Here is an 11,995-nt window from a genome sequence, read left to right on the forward strand (position 1 = left end):
TGTATCATCACAGCATCCTAATCTCTGTATCAGCATCCTGTATCATCACAGCATCCTAATCTCTGTATCAGCATCCTGTATCATCACAGCATCCTGAGTTTAAGTCCCACCATTGCCACCATCTCCTCATGACCTCTATGACAGCTGAAGACGAGAGACATGACATAATCAGGTAAGGGTCAAGCACACTGTCACCATCTAATCACACCACACCAAAGTTTTTTTAAATACCTACCATTTACTATATTCTAGAGTACAATTTGTATAACAATGGCTTAACTCTGAAAACATTTACTCTTTTTTATTTCAGTTTTTCATTAAATATATTAGAAATACAAAAGCTAAATACCCTCTATTTTGCATATGTGAAAAATACAGTTGAAATATACACATATTTTTATCACCTAGCCAGGTGGTGGTGGCGCATGCCTTTAATTCCAGCACTTGCGAGGCAGAGGCAGGCAGGTCTCTGTGAGTTCAAGGCCAGCCTAGTCTAGAGTGTGAGCCAGGACAGCCAGGACTGTTTCCCAGAGAAACCCTGTCTTGAAAAGCAGGCACCTGACATCGTATTTAGAGGTTTCCGGGTTTTCAATAGCATATTTGAGGTTAATATAACTCGGCTGTAGAGTGTCTGACTAGCATGCATAAGCACTTCAGTTTGACCCTGACACTGCAAACCAGTACAAAGCAGTTTTCTCTAAAACACAATCTACAAATACAAACACAATTTACTACATCAATACCAAATTATATTTTGATGTTAACACATGTATTTTTAAGTTTGCATAATAAAAAATTAAATAGTATTACTTTAATGTTGACATAAATATAGGCAAGATAGTTTTTAAGTTACAGATTACTTTATTATTGAAAGAAAATTTATAATTAAGAAAATTTTTATTCAATACCTATTCTGCAACAAACAACAACAATAATTGCAACAATAAAAAAATTACATTAGGAACAGCAGAGAAATGGAAAGAATGTCTAGAATTGGTCATGGTTTAAGCTCAAGTACATTCGTTGTGTTTAGGATTCAAACTATTTTCTAACCAGGTTACTATCAATGTCTTTTAAAAATGTATATAAAATTAATATCATGGTTATCAAGAGATTTACTATGTGCACATATATGTGTGTGTTTGCAGGTGTACATGTATGCATAAGCATGTGCATGGATATGTGTGTCTGCAGATGTATATGTATATAAGTGTACAAAGGTGTGTGAGTTTGCTAATGTGCATGAGTGTGTCTGGATGTATGTATCTGCAGGCATACATGTGCATGAGTGTATCTGGATATGCGGTCTATCTGTAGGCATGCATTCTCATGAGTGTGTCTGAGTATGTGTATCTGCAGGTATACACATGCATGAGTGTGTCTGGATGTGTGTATTTGCATGTATACATGTACATGAGTGTATCTTGATATGCTGTGTATCTGCACGCATACATGCACATGATGTGTCTGGATATGTGTATCTGGAGGTATACATGTATGTGGATGTGTGTATCTGCAGGTATACATGTGCATGAGTGTATCTGGATATGTGTGTTTTCAGGTGTACCTGTGTAGTGTATGCATAGATTTGTCTGTGTTTGCAGAGGTACATGTATGTGCATGAGTATGCATGAATGTTTGCAGGTTTGTAGGTTCACATGCGTATAGTGTGAATGATGTATGTGTTTGCAGTCATACATGTCTATGAGTGTGCATGGGTATGCGTGCATTTGCATAAAAGTCAGAGGACACCTTTAGTGTCTGTCCTTCTTCACTGGCTGCCTGGAATTTGCCGAGTAGATGAGGGTGACAAGGCAGGAAGAACAAGAGATCTGCGCGTCTGCCCCTCAGCATCAGGACTGCAGAGGTGCGCCACCATGCCTGGCTTTGGGTGTGGGTTCTAGGGACAGGAGTCTTGGCTTCTTCCTCACCTCCTGACACCCATCTACCTTGGAAACGTCTTTAAAATACTTGGAAAATGAGTTCAAAGGAATGAACGACAATATTTTTAAATTCTTGAAAATGGAAATGGGATATCTCCTAACTTGGCACAGGTAGAAAGAGTTCCATTTGCTTTACTGATAGAGCTGTAAAGTGATACAGAGCCAAATCCCATGAAGTTTATTACGTACCTTTAAGCCCAGCATTGCTCCCGAATCTCGAGGTACACTCCCATCTTTTAAACGCTTATTTAATAAAATACGACCAATTAAGCGATCTCCATCTTTGGATGGCTGCCAGGTCACAGGGTGCTGACATACAACATCAACAAATAAGAAAAATTAATTTTATGTCAAATTACGTGATTGTTCAGTATCTCTAAACTCCAGAATCCTAAAGTGTTATGATTACACAAACCACTTTACATTCCAAATTACTGACCTAAACACTGCAGGATTTTTATAAACCCTAGTTTTATGAATTCAAAGGTTTCTTTTAAATCCAATTATAAAAACCTTCTGTTATCATCTACCACAATACTAAGAGATAATAGCTCTGAAATTTTCTTTAAAATATATGCTAACTCAACTTGCTGAAGATTAATTAAGACCTCACAGGCAGAAAATGTACAGTAAAAAAAATCTACTTAATTGGCCTCACTAAAAAGTGACAATTTCTTCTTCCAGCACTTTTGGGATTTTAAAAAAATACTCTATCTTAGCAAAAGTTAAAAGGGAAAACTATTAAAACATAAAATCTAAACTCATAATGAACATTACAGCTACAGTTTCAAAACTATGTAAACCACCAAAACCTGTCCTACTGAGTCTGTGAAGAAACGGGAGTTACTCAAAGATCAACAGATTATGTTTCTCACTTCACAAAAATTAATTGAGTTTTTTTTTAATGGGCTTTTGCTACATAACCTAGCCTTGCCTGGAACTCACTATGTAGCTTCAGTTGGCCTTGATATTACTATATAGCCTACGCTGGTCTCTAAATCTTATGATTTCCCTGGCTCAAGCTCAGCTTCTACAACGCTGGCATTAAGGACACGGGCCACCACACCTGGTAAAAAGTTTATTGATTGTTTTAGACTTTTTGATATGCTTAGTAAATTTCTTTTAATAGATCATTCAAAGACAATTATTGATAAATAATAATCATATTACCGGCCTATTTATTTCTTGGGTTTAGAATTATGGCTTTATACATGATGAACCGTTTCATTATTAATAATACGCTAGGCAACAAAATAAATGATTTGTGTAATCATAGTAATTGCATGGTTGCCTAAAAGCAGCATGCAAAGTCCATGCAAAGCGTAGCAGGCGAAAGACAAGTTCCAGGCAATCACATCTACATGGTGAAGGATTCAAACAATGCTACACTAAAAGCAAATAAAACAATAAATATCAAAGCAGATGGCAACGAATCTAATACTAATTAGTGCTCCATTAGAACGCTATGGCAACAAGAGAACAAAAGACAGCGAAGGGGAAAAAAGAAAAACAACTCCTTCTGTGCAAACAGACCCGGTCATCTCCCTTTCCCCTGGGATGCACACTATTCATAATTTGATTTCCATCCCAAGGAAAATAGATATAAACATTAAAATAAGCCAATCCAAAAATATTTATTTATCGTTTATAACATTCCAAAGTTCTCTCATTCGACTGCACACCAAACATTCCTTTGTTCCTAGGTTTTATTTTCATTAACTTAGATTTTGGTATGCTGCTGACCAAGGAGAACAGCCAAGCAAGCAAAAGGCTTTTTGGCTTAGTTGTTTTGTTTTTCTTTTCTGCACCTTAGGAAATGCTACATTGACCTTGAAACGCCCTGTCCTTCCATTATGTCCTGTTTCAATGAGTGACAGAGAGCAAACGAAGGAAGACCGAATGAGCAGGCTGAAGGGGCTGCAGTCTCAGTACCTTCTCACTATGGCTATGGTCCTCGTTAAGAGTGGTGCTACTACAGGTATCTACCCCAGAGTCCTTAATCTGGGGCTCGGACCATTCCAAATCCTCTTCCAAAGAGTGGCCACCACAGTACATGATTTTCTTTTGTCTCTCAGACCTGGTGTTAGAATCCGACAAAACTCCCTGCTCGCTAGTTTTTCTTTTTCCCTTTTGACTGTCCCCTACAAGTGTGAGATAAAACAAAACAAAACAAAGATACAAAAAAGAAAACATGCAGAGGTGTAAATAAAAAGGAAAAGTGAAATGATAACAGAAATTAAATAGTCAGGCTCCACATGTCTCACCAAAGACATTGGGGAAGCCTCACTGCTATGCCAAGACGCATGTTCCAACCAGCTGTAATCCATGTCTCCTGTGGCAGCCAGGCAGACAGGAGCGCGATAAAGGAGACATTGGGAAAGGACAGACAGAGAAATTATAAACATTTCAAACTCTGGGATCCTGGTGCTTTCAAGACTTTATCTGTCCTAGTCATTAGATACCAGGAAAAAGCTATTATTCCCGATAGAATTCATAAAATGCAAAATATAAGGCTTCTGTAGTCCAGACAGATCTCAGAACAGAAGCCTTGCCATAATTATTTAAAAATAGAATACCTTTGCTATCAATAAGCAAAAGTAGAAACAAAATCTATTGAAGAAGCCAATTAAGACAAAGGCTGGTCAGCTATGTCTGGATTTCAGCTCATTTAATTTTGCATGCTGGTCTAAAGCTATGAGTTTTTTCTCAAGACTTTTAAATGTTTATAAATTAAACAGAGGCTTAGCAATAATATTATTTTAAATTCAAATAATTAAATATTGTTCCTGGAATGGCATATGATAATCTTTATAATGATGGAAACTCCTCAACATTTTAAGTGGTTAAAAAAATAGTTATGCAACAGATTTTCTGTGAAAATGATTTTTAAAAAGTTTCATTCTATATCTATCAGTAGAAAGGAAGGTGAAATCATAAATTTTACTTATATAACATAACTTACTTAGTATTACACTAAAACAACTTATCTTTTGAGAAATTACATTGTTACAGTTTTGATAGACAATTTACATGATAACAACTTATGATAAAAATCTGTTTCCCAATCATAGTGTGTTTATTTTCTTCCTATTTCAAAGAGGCTTCTTCTCAATCTACATATATACATACACAAATTCAAGACATATTAGTATTTTCATTCACTTAAAAAAATACTTACTGAATACCTCCCCTCTGTTCTATATGGTAAAAATGAGACATGTTTGTGAGTGTGGGGAGGGACACGAGAGATGAGCGTCTCACAGAACAGAACAAAATCCTAGGAGAGAAGACGAACTCACCGGGCACCTCTGAAGTAACTATTTTTAGGATGGAAACTGGAATATGTGATTTAGCAGACAAGTAAAGAGACAGACAAATGGAAAGGAAAAGAAAGAACATTCCAGTAGGAAGTATTAACACCATACTGCAAAAATTAAAAAAAAAAACCCTGGGGTGCCAGGGGGGCACCAGCACCTAAAGAAATGAGGGGACACAGTGGTAAGCAAAAATGGTGACTGAGCACAGCACAGCTTTAACGAGTCTTCTTATGCCATATCAAAGGTTACCGTTCTCAAACACTAAGACAAAACCTAACCTATGCCTTAAAAGGCTGAATCTAAATTCTATAGAGACCAAGTTAAAAGAAGCTACAATTGAAAGGTGCCTGCAACAATCTCTGGGAAAGATAGAGGTGAGTGTAACCTACACAATAGTAATGACAGTAGCTATCACAAGAAAAAGAGCTGAGAATTTTTAGTATCAAGGAAGAGTGGAAAGTCAAGGCTGGCATCCAGTTTTCTAGTCAAAGCAACGAAACAAAAAAAAAAAAGAGCAAGTCTGAGATGACAAAATCATAGCAGAATGCTTTTATCAGAGAAGACATAGAAGTCATCTGAAACACCACTGGCAATAAAATTCATACTTCATAACAGCAAAAACATTGATGTTTTTAAAAACATCTTAGAAGTTATTAAACAATGGATGGCTTGGATCTAGTACTTGAATGGTGTAGAGTTATTTGAATGGGAATATCAGCAAAAAAGATGTTAAAAGTCCTTAAAATGGCAACAACAGAATCTCAAAAAATGTTAGAAATGCATGCATCGAATGCCACTCTAGATCTGGGGACTCAAAAAGAATTGGTGGGGCTGAGCAATCTGTCTTAACAAGACTTGCAGGCAATTAAGATCTCATGTAGGAGTGTCTACTGTCACGCTAACATGATGCTGTCTTCTACAGATGTGTTAGGCCAAAATGTACAGGAAGAACTTTATTCTTTACCCATGGGCCAGAAAGGTGCTTCTTAAGCAATGTTACCACACAGATAAAATATTAGAATCGCAGTAGTACACACCAGAGATGGGGGATCAGCCCATTGTAGACTTATACCCCTGCTTGGAACTACTCAACAGCCTCAGAGTCTTTATAGCTTAGGAAACCTGTTGCCTTCTCAAAACACACTATGGTTCCATACAAAAGCATCTCTATGTTTCTCAATTAAAGGAGATAAACTGTAAGAGACCTCTAAATGCGCAGTCCTGAGTGATTTGCACGAAGGCTAGAGAATCATTCAGTTCACAATCGCTCAGCTTCCCTGATTCAAGACTGCACAAAGGTGAGAAATGTGGCCCTGTACTCTGTCAACAAAGTAGTTTAACACTTTAAAACATTTGAAACCAAAGTAAAAATTCCTCTGATTAATGAAAAAAAGGGGCTAAGATATCATATTCATGGCACTGAATTGCATTTGTTAAAGGAATGAAAACAAGTGTCATTTTGAAAATTAAATAAAATAATTATCATCAAGCACATAGAAAACTGGGTCTTAAACTATCACAAAGAGCAGTGTGTAGACATTAGCAGTCACTAATATTAACTCTTGTATGACTTCAAAGGGCAAACTAAGATTATAAAATATCATCTGGTAATGCTACAAAACCCTATTCATGGATCTAGAGCAAGAACTGTTAAAAGACACAAAATAACCGAGTGGAAAATGTATAACTAGAAAACCGTGCAACATAGCAAAGTGGACAGGCTCGACTGCATGTAGAGAGAACAGAACAATGACCAAGTGAACCAGACTAAAGGATCACAGAAGATGAACAGAGATTCAAAGACTGAGACATGGTAACAAATGATCCTCATTCTCCTTACCGGATGAGAAGAAAAACGAATAAGCTGAAAAAGTATTCCCAGTTAGAAGCTGAAAATTTCCTACACTATAAAAATGGAAGCCTACAGATTCAAAATGTTATGTGTGTCTTTAAATTAGAGCACAAAAAATCCATACAAAGATATAGCCTAAAAATTAAAACTTAAGATTGTAACACAAAAAATATGAAAAGGTGAGAAAGAGACCATTCAGTGACAGCAAAAGCTGCATCAGAACGTGGCAGGGGACAGTGGGTGGCACAATGTTTTAAACTGCCAAGAAATGCCAGCCTAGATTCTCAATAAGATGAAATCATCTTTCATGAATGAAAAACACTCTCAGATATAAGAAGGCTAGCTGAGTTTTTCACCAGCAGACATATTATTAAAAAGAAAAAGCTACATGATATGGAAAGCCAAGGAGCCTGGAAATATAAAGAAGAATGGGAAATATGGAAAGTAAAAATATGGATAAATACAGTAGAATTTTGTTCTCCTGAGTTTTCTAAATTATTTAAGATACTTGAAGTGCAAAGTATATAATGCCAACTTTTGGCTTTCAATATCCAAACAAGGGTATATAAGAGGGGAGATAACTGAACACAAGAGCAAAGGGTTCTCTAGTTAGCTCTAAGTGGTGACTATGCCTGCTCGTAGTATGTAAAATGTACACAAAATATATTACATTATTTAGAGCAATCAATGGAAACTATAAAAGAAAAATAAAAAAAAGTCAAAAAATGTTCAAACAACTCATGGGAATACAAGTAAAAGAAATAAGAAACCAAAAAAGAAAGAAAGAAGGGAGGGAAGGAGGAGGGAGGAAGACAGGGAGAGAAGGGAAGAAGGAAAGAAGGAAGGAGATAAAAGAAAGTGAAAACAATAAATCTAAGGGTGGACATGGAAACACCTAACAAAATATTCATAAGTAAAATTTATCAAGGAAGAAACAGTCCACAACCAAGTGGAATTTGTTTCAGGAACACAGAGTAGATATTTGAAAATCAATGTAATTCATCATTTATACAAGTTAAAGAAGAAAATCAAATGATCCTATCAATTTATGTATTGACACGAAAAATATATTTTTAATAGTTCAGAGAATGATGAATAGACAGAAACTTGCTCAACATAAAATACAACATAAAATCTAAAGCTAAGGTACTTAACAATGAAAACTGACTGCTTTACAAATAGAAAAAAATCAAAGAGAGTATCATTATTTATATAGCTCCAAAGCTGAAATAACCAGAACATTCTACAATATATAACAGCTAGACAAAGAGACATACAGACATCACAGAACGCTGCTTAATAATTAACTAAGGCTGGGGAAACTATTGAAAAGGAAAAATTATTGACATTTAGAACGTGTTCACATGCACTAATGCTAAATGGAACAAAAGAATCTCAAAGTGTCATAAGGGGATGTTTGTGAGTGAGACAGTGCTTGTACGGCCTTCTGAGGGGAAGAACACGGTGGTTAATGATGTGCTGGCTCTCTGGAAAGGGGGCATCAAAGTGCTCATTGGGGACCCTCAACCACAGCCCAAACTGTTCATGGAAAATTCTGAAAATAAAATTTTAAAAAAATCCTATAAGTTTTTAATTTCTGATCGGAGTCATGTGACTAAACAGGGTACTTTCTTACCCTGTCCCACCCAGGAAGTAAGTCACCCTTAGCCTCCACATTCTACCTACATCCTTGACTGTGGCCAAAGAGAGACTTCATTACATGCAGAATATTGTTAATATGTTTTATTATTAGCTGTTATAATTACTAATCTCTTGTTTTGCTAAATTTAGACATTAAGCTCTAAATATGCATATGATGATAAATGTTATAATGCAGAGTTAGATAATGTCGCTGCATACAGAAAAAGTAGGGAGCTGCTACAGAACCCGTGTCTTTGCTGTCTTTCTGCCTCTGGATACAAATTGTAAACACCGGAGAGAGCTAGTGAAGGGCACACATATACTCTCGTGGTCCTGGGCTAGCGACTTCCTACAGACCAATGCTGACTTCAGTGTGAAAGTGAAGAAGGTTCTGCCGCCTTTCAGGCAGCCGTTCCCCAAGCCTGGAGGTGTTTGATGAAGGGCTGAGTGTGTCAACAAGCTGAAGGAGGACCACTGGTTCAGCAAGAAGTTACACAGAAAGCACATCAGATCAGCTAATTATTCTGTTAGTGAAAAATGACAATTGAATATGATGGTCTGGCTAGAAGGAATCAAAAGGCTCAGCTCTTAAAATAAGATTTTTTTCAATACAAACTAGGCCAATAGTATGTTTGTATTTTAAACATGGAGAGAAAAAGTGCAATTACCTTATTTATAACTGTCTTCCTATAATCTTTAAACTTAGGCAAAAGCTTATTCAAAACATTTTATCATTAGTTTTCATTAGGTTAATAAAAATTTGAAACTTAAGTCATGTAGTGCACCAAGGCATTCTTCAACTCATTTTAACTATAATTTTTAAAAAAATATAGCATATTATGACATGTTTCATATCTGGAGCTAAAGCACCTAGGTTATTGACATGGCTTCGTCCTTCATTCATTTTGTGATTCAGCAAGTCACTTAACACATTGCGTCTCCTTTTCTCATTTACTTGAAAGGAAATTAATTGTTAATTCTCGCAGATTGTTGAGAGGTTGAAATAGGGTAATAATCAGAAAGATAGTTGCAAACTATAGTTCTACCATCTTCCCTATGAATGAAAGTAAGCATGTTCTATTTTCCTCCTAGGTCTCACGTCCGTAGTTCATCCTCTTCAATTTCTTGGGGAAAATGCTGTATTTTCCTAACATATGTTCCATTCAACACAGGTTTTGCAAAATGTGAGTGGCTTCATTAATTTGCAGTGCCCCAGGTAAAATAGTATTGGAAAACTCCAAACTGGATGTTTACATAGGTTCCTGAAGTGCAGAGTTGGGGTCATCTTTCTCAGCTCACAAAGACCACGTGCTGTCCTGAGAGGATCACACCATGGTTTTCCCTCAATGGAACACAGAGGCCTCTGATGATGTCTCGCAGAAACAGTATTTTGAGAATTGATGCTAAAACTTTTCTGTGGGGTCAATTTATCACACAGGGGAATTCCCACATAAACCCAATAATACAGTTATTTTTATAAATAATAATATAATTTTTATAAATAAATAGTCTCTTCAACAATACAGGAGATACTATCTATCTAGGGCAATTGTTTAATAACTATACTCCATGGCAAAGCTCCCAGGCTACTGGAACGTGGCCGAGGAAGGATTGTAAGGTGGTTTTCATATTCCCTATTTCATAGTCTTCCTTTTTTAATAGGACCTGGGATTTGCTCCAAAGGTGCAGGATATCACTCTATATCAAGGTGCTATGTCCTTGCTTGTAGACAGTCTCTTTGCTGGCTCACTAAGCTGTGATGGAGAGCCAAATGGAAAGGACCTGCCAGCAGCCTTCAGGAACTGTGATCACACAACACCCAAGAACAGAGGCTCTGCGATACGCCATCACAAAGGAAGAAATGCTAGCGTGAAGAAGACAAACACTCGATGTCAAGAAGTATATTTTGGGGGCGGGAAGGATGACTCAGCACGAGCTACTCTTCCAGAGGACTCGAGTTTGATTCCCAGCACCCACACAGTGCTCAGAACGGTCTGCAGCTGCAGTTCCAGAGAAACCACATCCTTCTCTGGTTCTGCCTCCACCGTACATGCATGTGTCATACAGATATACATGCAAACAAAACAAATCAAGACAAGACACATAAAATAACATTTTAAAGGAAGTTTCAGGCCAGATGGTAGTGGCTTACGCCTTCAGTCCCAGAATTTGGGAGGCAAAGGCAGGCAGATCTCTGTGAGTCTGAAGCCAGACTGGTTTACAGAGTGAGATTTAGGACAGCCAGGGTAACAAAGTAAAACCCATAATAGGTATCTATACTTTGTAAAAACATGATACAGTGATTTTATAATACTGTCTAATAAAAGGGCAGCATAATTCATTATATCTATGCAGCTTCAGTATGAGTGAGTTCTGTTTATTTAAAAGTAAAAGTTCAGAAGTAATACTACAACTGATAAGAGTACTTAGTATAAAATTACTTGTCAACAAAGTTAATACACATGGCAAAAATCTTTGATTTTTAAAAGTTTTTCTCTTTAGAAAATAGCTCTCCAGAAAAGGAAAGTTTTTATTATTAAAACTTCCACAAACAGCTTTGAGTCCAATGGTTTAGAATGCTTTATATGTTTAATTATCTCAAGTATCATAAAGTAACATTTGCTTGAATCTATTAATATATACAGACCTTTTAGTAGCCTGTGTTTTGTGAGTATTTATAGTCAATGCACTAAAGTCTGTAAGCAATGTGAGACCGTGCAGGAGGGTAAATCTCACAACTGATAACGACACTAAGCTGGGACTGATATAAAGGTACCTGTTGGAATTTGACATTTATGTTTAAAAACACCTGCTTCTTTCTGAAAGGGGACCTTTTCTCCAGAATGTACAATCTTTTCAACTTTATTAACACTAGTTTTTAAAAAAGGTTAAGTATATTTTGCTTACTTTAAAAAACCTCTAATAAGTAAAAGAAGCGTTTTACAATTTATGGCTTAGGAAACTACCATATGCATTAATTCTTGAACTTGCTAACCTAATCTTAACTCAAAATTTTTTAGGTAAACCAAAAAAAAGAAGAAGAAGAAGAAGAAGAAGAAGAAGAAGAAGAAGAAGAAGAAGAAGGAGAAGGAGAAGGAGAAGGAGAAGGAGAAGGAGAAGGAGAAGGAGAAGGAGAAGAAGAAGAAGAAGAAGAAGAAGAAGGAGAAGGAGAAGGAGAAGGAGAAGGAGAAGGAGAAGGAGAAGGAGAAGGAGAAGGAGAAGGAGAAGGAGAAGAAGAAGAA

The 11,995-nt window shown here is 36.5% G+C and overlaps 1 protein-coding gene across 37 annotated transcripts in view; it reads right to left on the bottom strand.

The window, feature by feature from the left end:
- Rims2 (regulating synaptic membrane exocytosis 2) overlaps positions 1-11,995 on the bottom strand; it is a 392,861-nt gene that overhangs the window by 210,207 nt on the left and 170,659 nt on the right. For 21 of the 37 annotated variants that reach the window (XM_026789435.1, XM_026789445.1, XM_026789437.1 and 18 more), the window contains 2 exons: positions 3,876-4,084; positions 2,133-2,252 (listed from right to left, as the gene is read on the bottom strand). In XM_026789435.1, coding sequence (XP_026645236.1) covers positions 2,133-2,252; positions 3,876-4,084 — 329 coding nt within the window. Of the gene's footprint in view, positions 1-2,132; positions 2,253-3,875; positions 4,085-4,207; positions 4,276-11,995 lie in introns of all 37 variants that reach the window. The other 16 variants (XM_026789442.1, XM_026789447.1, XM_013353916.2 and 13 more) reach the window with 1 other exon arrangement.

This window comes from Microtus ochrogaster, unplaced genomic scaffold, assembly GCF_000317375.1.
Source record: "Microtus ochrogaster isolate Prairie Vole_2 unplaced genomic scaffold, MicOch1.0 UNK19, whole genome shotgun sequence".
Lineage (NCBI taxonomy): Eukaryota > Metazoa > Chordata > Mammalia > Rodentia > Cricetidae > Microtus > Microtus ochrogaster.